The following is a 21,706-nucleotide window of genomic DNA, read 5'->3' on the forward strand; positions in this document are numbered from 1 at the left end:
GAACATACTAAAAACCAACTTGAAAAAAGGAATAAGGAAGGAATACAGTGGTTGTGAGGGAGACTAAGGTTAGGTGAGGGACTGGAAATATTTTTAACACTGCTATGGTTAGGAATCTTTGAGAGGAGAAATGTATAAGGAGCATTTTTAGGGACAATTATTTGATATGGTCTCTGAATCCCTTGAAGATATATATTATTTTTAATGTTTGGAAGTAAATGTGGTTTCCAGATATGAAAAAATAAAAACATCAAAGAGAAACATATTTACTATTACACTATCCATTTATTATAGAGCAAACAATAATTCAATCACTTTGAAGTAGTAGCTGTTAAGCAACAACTACTTTAGAAGTCAGTAGGATTTTTAGCTAAGCTGAGATACTATGACATACCTTCCTAAAACACAGTGAAGCATATTTATTTCTAAATTTCCATTTTTTAAATAGGGAAGGTCATACAAATCAAATAAAATGAAGAACCTCACTGCCAAACTGAAGGAAAAATATTAAAATTGAGTGAGAAGAAACTAAAGTGTTTCATTACTCATAGATTAAAATATAAAACAAAAACAATGAATTTTAAAGCATTTGAGTAAAGATAAAATTCAACTTTCATTTTTAAAAAATATCTTTTTATTTTATTTTTTAAAAAGTAAACTCTACCCCCAACATAGGGCTCAAACTCATGACCCCCAGATCAAGACTCCCATGGTTCACTGACTGAGCCAGCCAGGGGCCCCTCAACCTTCATATTTTTAAGACAGAAAGAATTACTGACCCAGGTAGATGAGATGATTTGTCCAGGGATGGGAAAGAAAGTATGAGAAACCAGATATACCAGTTCCTAATGGAATGTTCTTTGATGACCTAAATAATATTCACCCGATACTAACTCCTGATTTATACTCATGATACAATGATTCTAGCCCCTCTTCCCCTTACAGGGTGTGAACACTTAGAACTATTGAGAAATAGTTCACCAGGACTCATTTCCTAAGAATTGATATATTCACAAGGAAATATGAAAAATAGAAAAGATGTGGTAAACAATGGAGGCAGCTAAGTAAATAAATGTTTATTTTAGTAATAGCTACTAAGTATATTGTGAAGGGAATTTACCTGAGAAAATGTTTCTTCTTTATCTTCAAGTAAAGACTGCGGTGCTGATAGAAAATCCTTTTTCTCACAGCTCTCCTGGCTGATGAGCGTGTCCGCGTAGTTGGGCTGGGGGAAGATCACGTGACTCTCCCGCGAGTCCGCGGTCAGGGAGACCTCGTGGGAATAGGTCTGCAGGAAAGCCCGCACCCCGTCCACGCCCACAAAGTGCGAGGCCGGCACGCCCACCAGCCCGCCTCCGGAAGCCTGGAGCAGACGCGACGCGTGCCAGCGCCTCAGCCTGAGCGCCAGCAGCACGATGACAAAGGCCAGGAAGACGCACGAGACTGCCGCCACCGCCACCACCAGATACAGCGTGAGGTCCGAATCGCCTGGGTCGGCGGGGGTCCTGATGCTGCCCAGGTCCGCCAGGATGTCCGGGATGCTGTCGGCCACGGCCACGGTGAGCGTGACGGTGGCCGAGAGAGGGGGCTGGCCGTGGTCCTGCACCGCCACCACCAGGCTCTGCTTGAGCGCGTCTCTGTCCAGCAGGGCCCGCGCCGTGCGCACCTCGCCCGTGTGCAGCCCCACCGCGAAGAGCCCTGGCTCGCTCGCCTTGAGCAGGCGGTAGGACAGCCAGGCGTTCTGGCCCGAGTCTCTGTCCACCGCCACCACCTTAGTGACCAGGTAGCCGGGCTCTGCGGAGCGGGGCGCCAGCTCCACGCCTGTGGAACCGTCGGTGGGGAGGGCGGGGTACAGGATTTCGGGAGCGTTGTCGTTCTGGTCCAGCACGAATATGCTCAATGACACGTTGCTGCTGAGGGGCGGGTTCCCATTGTCCCACGCAGTCAACCACAGCTGCAAATCCTGGAACTGCTCATAGTCAAAGGAGCGCAACGCATACACGATACCGGTGTCAGAGTTGATGGAGATATAAGAGGACAGGGGTGCACCCTGAAGAGTGTCTTCAGTCAAAGAATAAGTTACATGGGCATTATCGTCACTGTCAGGGTCATGGGCCGCCACAGAAATGATGGAGGCACCTCTGGGGTTGTTTTCAGGAATGTAGGCAGAGTAGGACATGTGGGGGAAGGTGGGTGGGTTGTCATTGATGTCTGCCACCTGCAACAAAATGTAAGCATCCTTGGACAGAGATGGTTCCCCTCCATCTTTAGCAGTCACAGTGATGTTATAAAAGGAAAACTGTTCCCTGTCAAGGGCTCTGGTTGTAACCAGTCGGTGGTAATTGTCCACTGATCTTTCTAACTTGAAAGGAAGGTTCTCGGGGAGTGAACATGTGATAAATGCATTCTGCCCAGAGTCTCTGTCATGTACATTGAAAAGTGCAATTATGGTTCCTGGGGGAGAGTCTTCAGGAATTGAGCTAGTAGCAGATGTCATGTAAAATTCTGGGGCATTGTCATTCACATCCAGAACTGTCACAATAACCTTTGTCCTGGTCAGAAGGCCCGGACCATCCTGAGCTTCAATATCAATTTCATGGACTTTGGCATCCTCAAAATCTAGACTCTTTGTGATTGTTATATCTCCAGATGTCGACTCAAGCTCAAATACCTCTGGGGTTTCTCCCAAGGTTTTCTCTTGAAAATATGCCACTTGGGCATTGTATCCCTCATCTGTGTCAGTGGCAGTCACTGTGAGTATCCAGGTGCCTACGGGCATATTCTCAGGAACACTTACACGGTACTCAGGCTGTGTAAATATAGGGGCGTTGTCGTTCACATCCAGGACGGTCACACAGATGCGGGAGGTGCCAGATCGGACCGGACTACCCCCATCCAAAGCCACAAGGAGGAGGTAGTGAATGGCTTTTTCCTCGCGGTCCAGGGCGAGCTCCAGCACCAGCTCAGGGTGCTTGTTCCCATCCACTCCGCTTCGCACATCCAGGGAGAAGTGGTCATTTGGGTTCAGTTCGTACTTCTGAAGGGTGTTTTCTCCTACGTCCGCATCATGCGCACACTTTAGGGGAATTCGGAATCCTGGCGTAGTCATTTCACTTATTTTTAGCTCTAGTTCCTCTACTCCAAAGCGAGGGGCATTATCGTTAATATCTGTTATTTCCACCTCTACTGAATAAATGTTCAATTTGTCTTCCAGGAGTATGTTAAAATTCACCAGACACCGCGTGCTCTGAGCGCAGAGCTCCTCCCGATCTATCCTGCCCGCGGTGACCAAGCTGCCACTTCTCGGATTCAGAGCAAAAAGCTGCGACCTACCTCTGGAGATGATGCGGACTCCACGCTCTGCCAGTGCAGGGGGCTCCAGCCCCAGGTCCTTGGCGATGTCACCCACGAAGGAGCCTTTGTCAATCTCTTCTGGCACAGAATAGTGCATCTGCCCAGCTCCGACCTCCCACAAGACGACCAAAAGAAAGCAGAGCCGGATAAGCCTTCTGCGTTGTGGCAACTTTTGCAGAGCCGCCATTTCTTCTGCTGCAATCTTCTCTCCCAGGCAACTTCCAGCGTCCAGTGCAAGATTCCAGTCTTTATTCCTCAGGGTCTGAGGGGACCAGCATTCACAGGACCCAGGTCACTGTAGAGAGAACTTTAAGCTTCTGAACTGATTTTTTTTTTCCTGTCCGGAAGCTTGGGGGCCAAATGCCCAGCCCTTTTTGTTGTGGGAGCCGGAATGTTGGACTGATTGTCTTGCAGGCTTTTACTTCTAAGGTGGGCAGCAGCGACGCTCAGAGGCCTAAGTAATTTCTGCACCCTCTAAGGCAAACCCAAGTTATTTCTTGCTTGTTAGCTTTGTGACTTTCAAGTTGCTTTGAAGAATCTTAGTTTTAAGATACCTTAGAAGTAGCTCTTTCAAAGTCTTTTTCTCAGAATTAATAAGAATGTGTATACAAATGTGACCTTGATAGTAGTTGCTAGGAAAGTATTACTACTGAACACTCAAGGCATTCATCAAGGCTACTGATGCCCTTGCTCCAAACATCTCCAACTTCTTGTTTTATATTCAAAGGCAGTAAGATCAACTTTAGAACATTAGCTACATTATCTTCTAAGGTCATATATTTTGCATTTCTGTGCTTGGTGCCTTAGAATTTAACTTCAACATCTGTATTTTAAAAAATTGAATTATCAGACACTTAATTAGGTGACTATTATATACCTGGCACTTTGCCTGATTGATGCTGGAGAAAGAAATGGTGAACCTGATGAACACAGTCCTTGTTCTCAGGCAGCTTACAGAATAGGCGAGGACACAGAAAACTAAATAGAGTATTTTAATAGAATATGTTAACTGCTACAAAGGTGGGAAACACTGGGCAATGGAAAGAGGTACATAAGAAGGGTATCCAACCTAGATCCAGGGGTCAGAACTTTTCCAAGACATTATTGAAGATGACTCCGAAAGGGTAGGAATGGGTGAAGAAGAGTCTGGAGTAGTGTTCTAGAACTTCAGTACAAATGCTTGGAGGTGAAAGGCCACATGGAACATTAAGGAAAGTGAAGGGGATTGTTCTTTGTTCTTTTTCTTTTTAAAGATTTTGTTTATTTATTTGAGAGAGAGAGCACAAGCAAAGAGGAAGGTCAGAGGGAGAGGGCGAAGTAGACTCCCCACTGAGAAGGGAGCCTGACCTGGGGCTTGATCCCAGGACCCTGAGATCATGACCTGAGCTGAAGGCAGATGCTTAACTGACTGAGCCACCCAGGCACCCCTGTTCTTCTTTTTCAAGATTGTTTTTGCTATTTGAGGTTCCTTGCTACTTCATATGAATTTTAGAATGGATTTTTTTTCTATTTCTGCCAAAAAAATCATTGGGATTTTGATAGGGATTGCACTGAATCTGTAGATTCCTTTGGTAGTCATATACATTTTTGATAGGTACTCTATCAGGTTAAGGATGTTTCCTTCAATTCCTATTTAGCTAAACGATTTTAATCATGTGTTGAATATTCTCAAGAGCTTTATTATGCCTCTATTTAAATGAATATGTAGCTTTTTATCTTTAATCTCTTAATATGGAGTTTTGCATTATTAGATTTTCTTATATTGGAATATCCTTGCATCCCGAAAATAAACCCTACTTAGTCATAAGTTATAAATATTATTTCTAAATATATGGTAGATAAGGTTTGATAATATCTTAATTAAGATTTTGAATCAACATTCTTAAATGAAATTGCCCACTTCTGGTCTCACTTCAGTCTGTTTATCTTTTGGTTTCTTCCTTGTTGAATTTTTTTCATTTTAGCTTTTATCCGTTCCTCTGAGAATGGAAAAAATTGGAAACAAGTGGTATCAACTCACCTTGTTTTCTAGTAGGGCCTCTACTTTTTTAGATTTTAAAAATCTTTTCATCAACATCGTTTTGATGCTTTCAAGTCTCATTAAATAACTGTTCAACATCCCTTACTGCAGCTATCTAAAGACTTACCTGTTCTTTGTTTTTGATAATAGCTGGTTTTACTCTGTATATTATTTCCTACTCATGCTTCTTGCTTTGAATTAAGTTGTTTTCTTTCTTCTTGTCCAAGTCTTTGTTTTTAATCAGAATTTGGGGTTTTCTTGTAGAATCTTTAAAAAGAATTTTAGTCATGCCATCTGCCTATTCTATATTAGTCCTAGCATTGGACTTGACAGAATTTTAATTTCTCCCCACTGGTCTCAGTATGACTTTTATTGTCTGCTTTTAATTGCTTCATCATCAGAATTCTTCCTTGTTTGTACATTAATAATTTATACTCTTAGCTTTGTTATTTTTCCTATTATTTTCTTAAAGTTCATGCTGATACAATGGTTTTTGTTTGCCTTGTTTCTTGAGTGTCTTGCTAAATTCACTTATTTTAAATAATTAGTTTTGCTTTCAGTTATTTTATTTGTCTATAAATTTACCCCTAGGTACTCTTTTAGCTGTATTCCACAATTTTATTTTTTTTATTATTTTATTTTATTTTATTTTTTTATTTTATTTTATTTTATTTTAAGTAGGCTCCACATCCAACATGGGGCTCAAACTCATGACCCTGAGATCAAGAGTTGCATGTTCAACTGATTGAGCCAGCCACGTGTCCCTGTATTCCAGAGTTTTAAATAATATTTTAATTTTTGTTCCTTTCTATATAGTTCTCATTTCCATTGTGATTTTTTTAAATCCAAGAGTAATTTAGGGGTATAGATTTAAGTGTCCAAACTTCTTTTTTGTTTCCTTTTACTATTTTTAAATGTTTGCTTTGTAATTTTTTCAGCTTTATTGAGGTATAATTAATAAATAAAATTGTAAGATATTTAAAGTGTACAATGTAATGATATCATATATGCATACATTGTGAAAGGATTCCCCCTATTGATTTAATTAACACATCCATCACCTCAAATATTTACTTCTTTGTATGTGTGAGAACATTGAAGTTCTCTCTGAAGAAATTTCTATTATACAATACAATACAATATTATCAACTGTAGTCTCCATGTTATACAGTAGATACTCAGGCCTTCTTCTTTTTTTCTAAAGATCTTCTTTATTTATTTGACAGAGAGAGAGATCACAAGCAGGCAGACAGGCAGGCAGAGGGAGAGGGAGAAGCAGGCTCACCGAGCAGGGAGCCCGATGTGGGACTCCATCCTAGGACCCTGGGATCATGACCTGAGCCAAAGGCAGACGCTTAACGACTGAGCCACCCAGGGACCCCAGGCCTTATTCATCTTACTGCTGAAAGTTTGTATCCTTTTACCTACCTCTCCCTATTTTCCCCACCCCAGCTTTGTGAATTAAGTACATGTTATAAGGCATGTAGATTATTGGTACTTTGAAATTTGCTCCTGTTTTTGTGATGACTATGTAGTAAATTGCTGTAGATTCCATATATTCATGTAAAGAATGGCTATTCTGTATTTGTTGTGCATAGGATTCTGTACAGATTTATTAGATCAAGCTTAGAGATTCTGTTGTTCAAATATTCTGTATGCTTAGTAATTCTGAGCTGTGGGGTATAGTATTTCTTATGGAATTAAGTTTAAATCTCCTGGTATTATTTTCAAAGCTATATTGTTCAGTGATGGGAGCTTATATTTTTTTATATCTTTTTGTTTGTCTGTTTTTTTGTAACTATGATCAGTTCATTAAAAAAATAACCATTAATGTTTGTTGTCTTGAACACTACTTTGCTGTTATATTAAAATTGACATGACTGCTTTCTTTTGTGTGTGTACATATATATTTTTATTTTCATTACTTCAATGTAATTTTGTTTTAAGCATGTATCTTGTCGGCAGAATATAGATGGATTTAAAAAATCATCCAACTTGGTAATCTCTGTATTTTAATAGGTAAACTTAGCTCATTTATATATGCATAAAAGCAAAATTTTAAATTAACAGGAGCTGAGAAAATCCAGAATTGAAATAGCTGATGATTTATTTATTTGTGTGAGAGAGAAAAAGCACATGCACACGGGGAGGGGCAGAAGGAGAGGGAGAGAGAGAATCCTCAAGCAGACTCCCCGCTGAGCGTGGAGCTCACCAGAGGGATCCATCCCAGGACCCTGAGGTCATGACCTGAGCTGAAACCAAGAGTGGATGCTTAACCAACTGAGCTACCCAGGTGCCGCATGAAATAACTTATGTGATTGAGAATGTACTCCAAACAGAAAATAAAAATAAAAAATCAACACTTAGACATATAGCAAGGATGAGAGAAATTTTTTAAAAGCCATCAGACAGAAAACAGAGATACCTTAAAGATAATGACAATTTGTTGAAAGTATCTCATTAGCAACAATAACTCCAGAAGACAATGTTTCAACATTTTGGTTTGTAGATTTATTTTAAGTGGAAGAGTTTCTTAATTGCTCTTTCTCTTCTACTTTCTCTCCCTCTCCCTCCCTCCTGGGTTGAGGGTTTTGTCTCTTATGGTTTTGAAATTGTTTTTATTGCAGGTCCTAGGCCATAAGTAGGTCTTAATGGTGTGCAGCAGTAGTACTGTGAATATTACAGCTCATGTCTAAGAGACTTATTGTTCATTTTCTCAAGCCAGCATCTGTATCCACTTCTCTCCTTTGGTCTGCAGGTTGCAAAAAGTCAGGACCACAGGAATTTGTAGGCAGCATTTTAATGCAATTTCTCCCTGTTTTAGCTAGCTGAGGGGCCAAACTGCTTATTTTAGATTTAAGTAGTAAGTCTGTAGTAAGTCTGGCTCAGGTTCCTTGTTTAGCCTGAAGCACTTTGTCCCTGTTACAATGCTGGAACAACCTCCTGACCGTCAATGCCTGCATCTAAGCCAAGACTGGAATTCCCACAGCTTTATCCTGGCCCACCACTTTCTGTTCCATCTTTGGCCCATGTATATATTTTATCTTTTATTTGTGCCTTACCATGCTTTCTATTTCTTCTTTTTATTGTTTGTATATCTCTTTAATTTATTGGAGTAGAGTAAGTTTGTCAAAGCATGGACTTACTCCCTTATGATACATTTCTTGAGAAGAGTTAACACACACATTAAAATGGACTATATACTTGGTTTTTGTTAGTCGCTTCCATTATAGGCATAATATACAACTCAGGAGGCTTTGAAACTACTTCTCAAGTTGCATAGTAAATTTTCTGTCATTCATTTTATTACCTCATTTCATAAGTTACTTAAACATCTAATGTATTCTTCAGAATACATAAAATATCTCAAAATAAAAGATGAAACAAAGGGCTAAGATATTCAACAAAAAATCACAACCTATATATATTCCTATAATTTAATCCTAACACAACTAAAAATAATACTTTAGACAACCTTTACCTCTTCAAATGTCCCCAGATAAAACAGGCCTTGCCAGATGACATTTATATTAAATTTAGGGATAAATTAGTATTTATAACTGAGAGAAATTGGAAAACATTATCAGTCACATAAATATTGGTGGATCTGATAGTTAAGCGTCTGAGCCCTGGGTGGCTCAGATAGTTAAGCGTCTGCCTTCAGCTCAGGTCATGATCCCAGGGTCCTGTGATCGAGCCCCACATGGGGCTCCTTGCTCAGCGGGAAGCCTGCTCCTCCCTCTCCCTCTGCCTGCTGCTTCCCCTGCTTGTACACACACTCCCTCTGTCAAAAATAAATAAAACCTTAAAAAAAATATTGGTGGATCTTTTCTAGTTAAGCCTTATCCTTGCCAGATAAGAGAATGGTAAAACAAGAAAAATTAAATTATTTGGCCAGAGGAAAGCAAGAAAATATTAGAAGTCATATCTTCTTGTTTCTGATGCGGTGCTCTTTCCACAACCAAGATAGCACCTCACACATACTCTTCATCCCAACCACCTACATTATAGTTATTTACAGTCTCCTTTTCTATGAAAAGGCAATTATAATTATACTGGGATATAAACATTTAATAATTTCCCAGAATCTGTAAATAGAAATCTACAAAAATATGTGTTATTAGTAGTAGTTATTAGTAGTAGTTATTAGAACTGTTAGTAGTAAAGAGTGACAGTAAGTAAACTCAGTAATTCTTTTTACCTAGATAAATTTACAAAAAGTTTACCTGAGAAAATGTTTCCTTTCTGTCTTCAAGTAAATCCTGAGTTACCAAAAGAGGCTCGCTTTTCCCACAGCTCTCCTGGCTGATGAGCGTGTCCGCGTAGTTGGGCTGGGGGAAGATCACGTGACTCTCCCGCGAGTCCGCGGTCAGGGAGACCTCGTGGGAATAGGTCTGCAGGAAAGCCCGCACCCCGTCCACGCCCACAAAGTGCGAGGCCGGCACGCCCACCAGCCCGCCTCCGGAAGCCTGGAGCAGACGCGACGCGTGCCAGCGCCTCAGCCTGAGCGCCAGCAGCACGATGACAAAGGCCAGGAAGACGCACGAGACTGCCGCCACCGCCACCACCAGATACAGCGTGAGGTCCGAATCGCCTGGGTCGGCGGGGGTCCTGATGCTGCCCAGGTCCGCCAGGATGTCCGGGATGCTGTCGGCCACGGCCACGGTGAGCGTGACGGTGGCCGAGAGAGGGGGCTGGCCGTGGTCCTGCACCGCCACCACCAGGCTCTGCTTGAGCGCGTCTCTGTCCAGCAGGGCCCGCGCCGTGCGCACCTCGCCCGTGTGCAGCCCCACCGCGAAGAGCCCTGGCTCGCTCGCCTTGAGCAGGCGGTAGGACAGCCAGGCGTTCTGGCCAGAGTCTCTGTCCACCGCCACCACCTTAGTGACCAGGTAGCCGGGCTCTGCGGAGCGGGGCGCCAGCTCCACACCGGTGGAACCATCGGTGGGGAGGGCGGGGTACAGGATTTCGGGAGCGTTGTCGTTCTGGTCCAGCACAAACAGGCTCAGCGACACATTGCTGCTGAGAGGCGGGTCCCCGCTGTCACACGCCATCACTCTCAGTTGAAGGTCCCGGAACTGCTCATAGTCGAAGGATCGCAAGGCATATAAAACGCCAGTGTCTGAGTTGATGGAAACATACGAAGACAGAGGCGCCCCCTGGATGGTGTCCTCCACCAAGGAGTAAGTGACTAGTGCATTCTCATTGCTGTCGGCATCATGGGCTGTTGCAGAGAAGAGGGAGGCACCTCGGGGATTGTTTTCCAGAATGAAGGTAGAGTAGGAGTCCTGGGGAAAAACAGGGGGATTGTCATTGATATCTGTCACTTGCAGTGAAATGTGGGTTTCAGTAGATAGAGCTGGAGTTCCCTGATCTGTTGCTGTTACTGTGATGTTGTACCTGGAGGTAATTTCTCTGTCCAGAGTTCTTTCTGTCACTAAATGGTAATAATTATCATCCAACTTTTCTAATTTAAAGGGTAGATTTCCAGGAATGGAACATGTAGTGTCACCATTGTCTCCAGAGTCCTGGTCATGCACACTGATAAGAGCAATTATAGCTCCAGGAGGAAAGTTTTCTGGGACTGAAGTGGTGACAGAGGTCATGGTCACCTCTGGGGCATTATCATTTATGTCCAGAACTTTGACCAGCACCTTAGCTCTGGCCATGAGGCCTGCACCATCCTGAGCCTGAATTTCCATTGAATAAATTTTGTATTCTTCGAAATCTAGGGCTTCTTTATTTGATATTTCTCCTGTGTAAGAATTCAACTGAAATATCTGGGCTATTTTGTGGTCTATATTGTGAAATGAGTATGTTACTTCCCCATTGGCTCCTTCATCTGGGTCAGCAGCTTTGACCATAAGCAGCTGAGTGCCCAGCGGCACATTCTCTGGGACACTCATGTGGTACTGTGCTTGAGTAAATGCTGGAGGGTTGTCATTTGCATCTACCACCTGAACATGAATGCGGAGGGTTCCTGAACGGACTGGGTTGCCCCCATCAGAGGCTGTGAGGAGGAGGTGGTGTACAACTTCTTCTTCCCTATCCAGGGGACTCTGCAGCACCATCTCTGGTTGTTGGGATCCATCAGCTCCCTTTTGCACATCCAGGGAAAAATGAGGATTGGAGCTGAGCTGGTAGCTCTGTAGTGAATTCACACCCACATCAAGGTCTTGCCCAAAAGGTAGAGGGATCCTGGTACCTGGAGTAGTTATTTCATTCATTTTAAATTCCACTTCATCTAACTGAAATTGGGGAGCGTTGTCATTAATATCAATTATTTCCACTTCAACAGGGAAAAGCTTCATTTTATCCTCTACCAAGATGTTAAAACTCACTAGACACTGCACACTCTGAGCACAGAGCTCCTCCCGGTCTATCCTGCCCGCTGTGACCAAGCTGCCACTTCGAGGGTTCAAAGCAAAAAGCTGCGTCCTACCTCTAGAGATGATGCGAACTCTGCGCTCTGTGAGCTCCTGAGGTTGTAGCCCCAGGTCTTCAGCGATGTTGCCCACGAAGAAAGCTTTGTCTGTCTCTTCTGGCACCATGTATCGGATCTTCCCGGCCCAAGCTTCCAACGACAGCCCCAGAAAAAGGCACAGCAGGAACAGCTCGCTGCAGCTGGGCTGCTTCCCCCGAATCACCATTGCTCTCTCGCTTCGTAGTTTACTCCCAGTCTGGTACCAGGAGTATTGTTTCTCTGTTCTTCTAAGCCTAAATTAACCGAATTTTCGGGAGATTTCAGAGCGGAAAGTGGTCCAGAAGTAGGGTCTGGGAAGCTTCAGGGAGACTGTTTTCAATCTGGCGGTGATGGAGGTTCTAAGAAGCTATTTTTTTTCTTTTTTCTTTTGGGGTGTGTGTGCGCACGCGCTGCCTGTATCTCCCAGACTGGTGAACAGCGGCGCCCAGAGTCCTCACCAGTTACTACACTCCTAGATAATATTGAAACTTAGCCTTCTTGTTAACCTCATCTATCTTTCCTTAAGTCTTAGTTTATTGCCAAGGAAGTAGTTATTCATTCTACAATATATGTATGAAAATGAGAAACTACTATGTTTATTTAATTAATCATACCTAACTGTTACTAAATTGCAATATACAGTAGAATCTCAGTATACCTAAGCTATCTGCTTTCTCTGTTTGCTATTCAGGTAATATAATCACAGGGGACAAAAATCATACCTCTGCTTCTCTAGTATATCTTGACCACTTGACAGTTTCTCAGGCCACATAGAAGAGCAACTGCCGTTTGACTGGAGAATGAAAAAACTAGGGTATAAATAAACTTTTAGATTGGATTGTCCATTTTCTTTCCATTGTGCTTTGAATACTTATCAGAAACCTTTGAATTTTGAAGGACATGTTTTACCCATATTCTTATTTTTTCTCTTTTCTGAAGTGTCTATGTACTATGTGGATTTCAAAAGACCTTTAATTCACTCAAAGGTAATATATTTTGAATAGAATAACACTGAGCTCTTGGAATTTCATTGGAAAATGTCACATGAGTATCTAATTTAGACTTCAAATTTAAGAGACACAAGAGGTAGTGATATTCTCCTTCAAAACTGAAAAGGAAATGGACACATCTTTATTTTTAGACAGGCCATTAAAATAATATGCATTCTCCTAAAATCACACTTAATATTTTCCCCAAGAGAAATTGGTTTTCTTAATAGCAAGATTTTTAAACTAGATTGCCTTCCTTCTTTTACTCATTGAAAAATTAGTAAAAGTTTACTAACTAAAATGTCTTGAGGCTTTGAGTGATTTATCTTTACCCAAAAGTTAGGGAAGAATGTTCTCTGCATTCCAGAGGTTAACATTTCTGGAACAAATTGGGCCAGATACTGGCAGTCAGCCTATGGACATGACTGAGAAGGGTCCAGAAAATAAGGTAACAAAGGTCACAATAATAGTTCTTGGAAAGAGAATATCCATTCCTGTGTAACCAAATCTATAGGTTTCTCAGCTTCTCAAAACAAGTATATGGAGTCCAAAGGCAGAAACTTAAAGATTCAGTGAACCTCTTTAAATATTGCAAGGAACGGACTTTTTAGTAGAAAATATAAGTTTTTAGAATGTACACCATAGGCACAAACTTTTCACCAATGGGACTGTCTGGGCAAACGAAAGAAATTTAAAAAACACACAGAAACTAGAAAGTGAATTTGTAGAGCTTCTCCTCCTCCAACAACAGCAAACACCAAGCAGAGTTGATTTATAACAGGATATTTACAAAATAAAAGTGTTAAAACTCACAGGTAAATATTTGAATCCAATGTAATATTGAAGGTTGCAGTGCAGGCACCACAGAGAATATCCAGTTAAAAGATGTTTCTTGAGTTAAAGAAATTAAGATTTTGCAATATCTGAAGCCACAAAAAGATTGTAGAAATAGGGCCAATCTCACTTGAAGTAGAAGTTATTTTGAAGTAGAAGCAACTCCAAATCTAGGCCTGGACCTATCTCACTTGAAGTAGGAGTTATTTTGAAGTAGAAGCAACTCCAAATCTAGGCCTGGACCAAAGACCGGACTGAAAGTAGGGCTGGAGGAGCCTCACAGGACCAGGGTGATGGCCAGAGGCACTGTGAGAAGAGCACAGATACAAAGGGCAAGGCCACAACCAGGTAAAACTGTAGCTCTGTCTGCCTGGCAGCAGGTACCAGGCCATTGCTGAGTTCTGGCAGCAACTTCTCTAAACTGTAGGCAAAGACCAGCGATAGCATGATGACTTGGTATTGTGTGCAGTGACCAGCAAGCCCCGTAGAGCAGCGTCTCTGCTGCCCACAGGACCACAGCGCTAATCTTACTCTTGTGCCTCCCTAGGCTGAAGAATCAAATTAGCTGCTCTGAAGCATGTAATAGGATAGCCAGGCAAAGCTCTTCAGTTGACATCCACCTTGGTGACCAGGTAGCCAGTTGCACTGGGCATGGCGCCACATCAAAGAGGGCATGACTTCTGGCTGCAGCTCCCGGCACAGTGCTCCCTGTGCATTTCCGCCGTGGTGGTCCACCATCACAAGGAGCCTGCGGTGAACATCATCATGCTCTGTACTTCCTGACGCTGGCTGACGACGCACGCAGTACTGGGTTGCTGGTCAGGAAGAAATAGGCACAGAGGGCCCCACGTCTGGGTAAGAAGCACTAAAGTGTGCGATGGAGGCTTTGAGCAGGTGTTCTCATTCTCTTGGGCCATATAAGAGGCCTGCTGGAGAACAAGAGCATTTTTGTTGATGGGGGTGATATGCAGGCTGATGCTTGTGCTGGAGGAGAGGGAGAGCCTGTCCTTGGTGGCTCTGGTGGTGACATTGTACTTCACGTACTGCTCCCAGCTTAGAATTCCTTCTGCCTGTAGCTTAGAAAGAATTACATAGTAATTCTTTTTTTTTTTTTTTTAAGGATTTTTATTTATTTATCTGACAGAGAGACACAGCGAGAGAGGGAACACAAGCAGGGGGAGTGGGAGAGGGAGAAGCAGGCTTCCCGCGGAGCAGGGAGCCTGATGCGGGGCTCGAATCAGGACCTGAGCCAAAGGCTTAACGACTGAGCCACCCAGGTGCCCCCATAGTAATTCTTATAGGTGAATTGTTTGTATGTTTATTACTTCCTATAATATCTTTTATCTCTCCATTGTTTTGGCTTGGGCAACCAGAGTTCTTGCCTTGACTGGAGAGCCAGCTGAAAGTTGTCTGCCCAGCACTGTAGTTCTCAACTTCCATTTCAATCAGGATTCTAAATGCGCCCTTAAACTGCCTCCAATCTTCTCTTCTACTGAATGATGCAACTGTCATGCTCCAAAATCAAAGATGGTACTATTGTTACTGGATGGTAGATATTTGCTGTATGCCCTGTGAAACTATGTAGTAAGTGTAGGGGAACTCTACCTTAAGGGTGTCATCTAAGTCAGTGGGGAACCACCTGAAGAATGCAGAGGATGTGGTAGAGGGCAGGTAGGCTCCGCTGTACTCCTTGTGGCTCAGTATGGGAGGACTGGCATTAGCATCCATCTCCTATATCTTGCCATGAGCTGTTCCTACTGCTCCCCACCACTAAGTGGTGGCAGCTCTATTCCTTTGGTCCATTCCTGCCCTAGTCACCTCTTTTACTTGTGGGGACTAGGGAGATGGCTATTAAAATTAATGTGATAAATTCATAGAGAATTACTTGCAGGATCCAAACATACTGAGGTTTAAAGAGTGAACTATGCTACTCTTAAGATGTTTCCCACAATTTTCAAAACAAAATGTCTGTATTAAAAGCCATAAATTATTTATATCCAGGGAGAATACATTTATATGAAAAGCATTTATGGGATTTCCAGGGAGGGTTTCAGATTCAAGAGCCTAAAGACTTCCTTTAGCATATCTGCTAGATCTAGCCTGTCATTCTTGAGTTCTTCCCTGCTGTCCTCGCTGGCGGTAGAGGTTTCCCAGCACTCACCCGAAGTTCCAATCACCGAGACGCACATCTTTGCCCAGATTCTCCACTTTTAAACCACTGGCTTTTCTTCTGGAATCTCGCAGCGCATCTGATGTGTAGTTCACTAGGCTGAACAAAGACATCAGTAAGGGAAACCGCTTCCTGCCCACGGTGCGCCTTCCCTGCAGAGGTCTTCTTACCTCTTCTTGACGCTGCTTCTCAGATCTTAATACACCTTGCCATGGTGGCTCTCAGAATACAAAGGTGCGCTGGAGAGAAAAGGCAGCACTTCACTCTGGGTCATTAAACATCCTGGCGTTCCTGATCCAGATATTTGGAAAAGATGGTGGGAGAGAAGGTGTTTGGAATCCACTCCAGACGCATTTCACAAGTCGGCGGGGAGCACTGGGTCAGAATGCCAATGGATTGCTTTGTTTCACTTTAGCCTCGGATTGGGAGACAGCGGCACCCAGAGGCCTGGTACTATATCTACCGCATGTTATTTCTCAGTCAGGAGACTCTATTTGCTTTATTTCCAGGAGTTATTTTAGACAAAGACTGCAAGTCATTATTTATTTTTGACAAAATATTAAAAAATGGACTTTTCACAACATTTAAACCAAGCACTTTTATTAAAATTCATCAACCTAAAATAATTCATACAGAATTTTCCCTCTCGGTATTTCCTTTTGAGGACAATACACTACTGAAGCTTCTTTTCCTTAAAAAGATTTTTCCTCAAGAAATTATCTATTGTAAAAAGAATTTTTCATTACAAAAAAAATTCTTACTGTAAATTCTATAATAAAAAATTTTTACTATACAAAAGTAGAAAATACTGATAAAAATTTAAAATCACCAGTCATAAATCGGAGGGGGAGATGAACCATGAGAGACGATGGACTCTGAAAAACACATTGGGGGTTCTAGAAGGGAGGGGGGTGGGAGGATGGGTTAGCCTGGTGATGGGTATTAAAGAGGGCACGTTCTGCATGGAGCACTGGGTGTTATACGCAAATAATGAATCATGGAACACTACACCAAAAACTAATGATGTAATGTTGTAATGTATGGTGATTAACATGACATAATAAAAAAAAAGCAGGTAAAAAAAATAAAATCACCAGTAATTATATAATTATTATATCATATTTGACGACTACTCATACTTTGTTAAGTACATAATACTTTTTTCTTTTTTATTGTGGTAATATACACATAACATAAAATTTAACATTTTAACCACTTTTTAAACAATTTTAAGGGCACAGTTCAGTGGTATTAAAATACATTCATAATGTTGTGCAACCATTACTACCATCCATCTCCAGAACCCTTGTGGAGGTTCCATCTTGTAAGACTGAAACCCATACCCATTACCTAATAACTCTTCATTCTCCACTCTCTCCAGCCCCTGGCAAACACCATCTACTTTCTATGATTTTGGCTACTCTAAATACCTCATACAAGTGGAATCAAGCAGTATTTATCATTTTATGACTGGTGTATTTCCATAGCATAATATCCTTAAAGTTCATCTGTGTTGTAGCATATGTTAAAATTTCCTTCCTTTTTAAGGCTGAACAATATTCCATTGTATGTAGACCACATTTTGCTTATCCATTCATCTATTGATGGATACTTGGGTTACTTCTAAATTTTAGCTACTATGAATAATATTGCTATGAGGATGGGTGTAGAAATGTCTCTTTGAGACTCTGCTTTCAATTCTTTTGGGTATATACCGAGAAGTGGAATTGCTGAATCATATGGTAATTCTATTTTTGATTTTTTGAGGAAATTGCACACTGTTTTCCACAGTGGCTGTACCATTTTACATTCCCACCAACAATGCACAAGGGTTTCAAATATTTCACATCCCCATCAACATTTATATATTTTGGGTTTTTCATAGTAGCCATCCTAATGGGTGTAAAGTGGTATCTCATTGTTTTGGTTTGCATTTCCCTAACAATTAATGATGTGAGCATCTTTTCATGTGCTTATTGTCCACTTGTAACTTTTTTGGAATTACACATATGCCATTATAACCCCCCAAATAATCAGCTCTTTCATGGATACTACTGGTAGCTTATATAGACTGGTATTTGTGTCCCCTCAAAATTCTTGCGTTGAAACCTAATCCCTAGTGTGATGGTATCTGGAGGTAGGGCTTTGGGGAGGTGATTAGGTCATGAGGGTGCAGTCCTCATGAATGGCTTTAGTGCTTTGTAAAAGAAGCTGCAGAGAACTCCCTCACCCCTTCCACCATGTGAGTTACAGTAAAAAGACTGCGGTTTATGAACCCGGAAGCTTGCCCTCACCCAGACACCAAATCAGCTGGCACCTTTATCTCCAACTTCTCAGGCTCCAGAACTAAGAAATAAATTTCTGTTGTTTACAAGCCACTCAGTTCATGGTATTTTGTTACAGTATCCCAAATGGACTAAGACAGTTATCCATGCCCTTTGCTCTCTTCTGACATTTTGTTTTTTAGTTTAGAGGCCCATCCTCTGAAACGGGAAGCTAAACCTTATTCATAGTTATAATAGGTTCTAATAGATCTAAACCAATAATGATAGTCTCATTCCTCTTGCGAGTTTACTTAGGAATATAGACTTGATAAGATGACTCAACCATGGTACTATCTTGAGTCAGATAACTCTTTGTTGTGGGGAAGAAAGCTGTTCTGTGTATTGTAGGATATTTAGCAGCATTCCTGGCCTCTACACACTAGATACAAGTAGACCCACTCCCATAGTTGTGACAATCAAAAATGTCTTCAGACATTACCAAATGTCACCTCCTCCCCACCATACTGAAAATGGTATGGCTCAGGGTAGTCTCCTGGTGACTATTATTGTGCCAGGGATAGGTATATGATCTTAATTGGTGCAATCAGATTGGAAGATGAACTTTGGTTGGCGGAGCCACTCTCTGAACTTACCATGGACAAGGAAGGAAGTTCCCTGGTTACTGCTGGCAGATTTCTTGTGACCACAGACTTTAGAAGTTTACAAATGAGGGCAAAGCTGAAAGAACAACAGAAAAAGTATAAATAAATGATCGTTCTCCAAAATTAGGAGGAAAACAATTTGTCCCAGGTCATGATTCTATCATGCCTAGAAGGCACATTACTTGAATCGCACTGTCCAATACAGTAACCACCAGCTACATGTGGCCCCTGGGCATTTGAAATATGGTTAGTCCAAATTGAGATGTGCTGTAAGTGTAAAATACACACCAGGTTTTGAAGATTTAGGACAAAATAAGAATGTAAAATGTATCATTAATAATTACTACATTGATTATATGTGGAAATGATAGTTTGCATTAAGGTAAATAAAATTATTGAAATGAATTTCACGTTTCTTTTTACCACTTTAATGTGGTTACTAGATAATTTAAGATCACATCAGTGGCTTTAATCTGTGGCTCACAATATATTTCTATTGGACGGAGCTGCTCTAGACTATCTGGTTTTTAAGATAACGGATATTCTCTCCATGAGAGGCTATGGCCTCCAGCAATCAAACTGAGGGTTTTGGGGGGGGTGGGGAAATGGGTGAGCCCGGTGATGGGTATTAAGGAGGGCACGTATTGCATGGAGCACTAGGTGTTATATGCAAACAATGAATCATGCAACACTACATCAAAAACTAATGATGTACTGTATGGTGACTAACATAATAAAAAAATTATAAAAAAAGATAACAGATTTCTAATTGTTTAAATCAGCGTAAATTAGGTTGGTCTTTTTTTCTATAGAAAACATCCTACTTGGGGTGCCTCGGTGGCTCAGTTGGTTAAGCGTCTGCCTTTGGCTGAAGTCAGGATCCTAGGACCCTAGGATGGAGCCCCACATCGGGCTACCTGCCCCTCCCCCAGCTCATGCTTGCTCTCTCTCTCTCTCTCAAATAAATAAAATCTTAGAAAAACATTCTATTTGATACAGGAGACTGCTACATTTTAGCTAACCTTGCTCTCTCTTTCTCTCTCAAATAAATAAAATCTTAGAAAAACATTCTATTTGATACAGAAGACTGCTACATTTTAGCTAACCTGTTTTTTTCTTAAGATTTCATTTTTTTGTTTTGTTTTACTTCCTTAAGTAATCTCTCTCTATACCCAATGTGGGGCTCAAGCTCATGACCCCGAGATCAAGAGTTGGATGCTCCTCCAACCGACCCAGCCAGGAGCCCCTTTAAGATTTTATTTTTAAGTAATCTCCCCACACAACGTGGGACTCAAACTTACAACCCCAAGGTCAAGAGTCACATGCTCTACCTACTGAGCCAGGGAGGCACCCCTGATAAGCTTATATATGTTTATATAATGATATACCAGTATATAAGTATACTTTTTTGGGGTGTCTGCAATTTCCTCACCCCTATAATTTTTGATCTCTAAAATATAAGCAGGGCTGCTTCCATCACTCATAATTTTTTAATTTCCACAATATAAGGAACTTGAAAGTTTATTAAAGGGAATTTTCAAACATACAGCATTAGCCTGATTGTGATACTTCTTTATTATAGGAAGGAAGTCGTGGGAGGACTTGTTACCTCACTGGGGAATTTTTTGCTCTCCCCAAATCTTTGGTTTGCTAGTATCACAGATATTTCATCGAACAACCACAGAAGTGTAATTCCTTCATCAATTTATAGTGTTTCTGTATGCCTAATGGACTTGATTTTTTAAAAAACCTGGATTTATCAATAGACATTAGGGTAATGGGTGATGTGGTAGAGCCCTTAGTTTTAGGATCAATGTAATTTTCCCTCAAAAAAACAGCATTTACAAAATATGTTAAACTCAAAAGCAGAAAATATGTTTCAGGATTGAAGGAGGTAGTTACTTTAGGGGAAACTTCAGTTAATCCTTTTAATTATCTCTGACAATATTCCATTTAAAGGTTAGTAACCAAAATATATCATAATTTTGGCAGATCAGAATTACATAGAATTTATCTTAAGTTATTGTCTATGACAAGGATATTTGAGCATCATAAAACCCAGGCAATTGAAATGCAAAGTTGTTAAGCGTCTGCCTTCGGCTCAGGTCATGATCCCAGGGTCCTGGAATTGAGCCCTGCATCAGGCTCCCTGCTCAGTGGGAAGCCTGCTTCTCCCTCACCCACTCCCCCTGCTTGTGCTCCCTCTCTCGCTGTGTCTCTGTCAAATAAATAAATAAAATCTTTAAAAAAATAAAATGCAAAGCAATATTTGGATTATTTTCATATATGTCATTACATTATATCATATATGTCCTTACATTTTATATGGTTAAAGTCCTATGCAGAGGCCAGCAGATATCCTCTTATATGTCTAAAACAAGTAAAACCAGGTATAATTAAGGGACAGCACAGTGAAAAAAAGTTCACCTTCAAAAAGAGAAAATAGATGATCCTGGAAATTATAGTTAAATCAGCTAACATTCTTCAACAAAGAAAACTAATGCAGTTATTTGGAAGAACGTAATTTCTCCTTCAAACTTAACAAAAAAACCAAACTGGTGTCAGGCCATTTTAATTTCCTCCCATGATACATAGTATCACAGTCTACCTAAACCAAAGAAGACACATTCACACACACTTTTAGCCAACCTCTCCACTCACAATTGGCACTGTCCTTGGCTAGAGAGAAAATGTATATAAAGTAGATCTATCTCATTTTAAGGTGACTCAGAATGTATTTTCTTTCACAAATTATTATTGGAATTAGACTATATGTCATTATATATTATGTCATGAATCAACTGTTTCATTCAATTAGCAAATATTTTTTGTGTGTCTCCCATGTTTTGGTACTAGGCACTGGGACACAATGAACACAGAAAACCAAAAACTCCTCTGATTATCGCAGAGCTTCCAATCTGGGGCAACAGCGATAGTAAGTGCCTTAAGAAAT

At 41.2% G+C, this 21,706-nt stretch overlaps 3 protein-coding genes across 3 annotated transcripts in view; all 3 read right to left on the bottom strand.

The window, feature by feature from the left end:
- LOC118555229 (protocadherin gamma-C4) overlaps positions 1 to 18,811 on the bottom strand; it is a 192,607-nt gene extending 173,796 nt beyond the window's left edge. Inside the window, exon 1 of the mRNA XM_078067398.1 lies at positions 18,745 to 18,811. Within this exon, the coding sequence (XP_077923524.1) occupies positions 18,745 to 18,747 (3 nt within the window). The 5' untranslated portion in view covers positions 18,748 to 18,811. The remainder of the gene's footprint in view (positions 1 to 18,744) is intronic.
- Positions 1,082 to 3,757, bottom strand: LOC144378769 (protocadherin gamma-A2-like). The gene has a single exon (XM_078066492.1). The coding sequence runs from the start codon at positions 3,539 to 3,541 to the stop codon at positions 1,082 to 1,084; it is 2,460 nt and encodes an 819-aa protein (XP_077922618.1). The 5' UTR covers positions 3,542 to 3,757.
- LOC144378762 (protocadherin gamma-A1-like) lies at positions 9,586 to 12,230 on the bottom strand. The gene has a single exon (XM_078066493.1). The coding sequence runs from the start codon at positions 12,019 to 12,021 to the stop codon at positions 9,586 to 9,588; it is 2,436 nt and encodes an 811-aa protein (XP_077922619.1). The 5' UTR covers positions 12,022 to 12,230.
- Positions 18,812 to 21,706: the final 2,895 nt, after the last annotated feature.

Source organism: Halichoerus grypus, chromosome 2 (genome assembly GCF_964656455.1).
Source record: "Halichoerus grypus chromosome 2, mHalGry1.hap1.1, whole genome shotgun sequence".
Taxonomy (NCBI): domain Eukaryota; kingdom Metazoa; phylum Chordata; class Mammalia; order Carnivora; family Phocidae; genus Halichoerus; species Halichoerus grypus.

Excerpts from the sequence above, each read along its gene's own strand:
- LOC144378769 (XM_078066492.1), bottom strand. The coding sequence starts at position 3,541 with ATGGCGGCTCTGCAAAAGTTGCCACAACGCAGAAGGCTTATCCGGCTC.
- LOC144378762 (XM_078066493.1), bottom strand. The coding sequence starts at position 12,021 with ATGGTGATTCGGGGGAAGCAGCCCAGCTGCAGCGAGCTGTTCCTGCTG.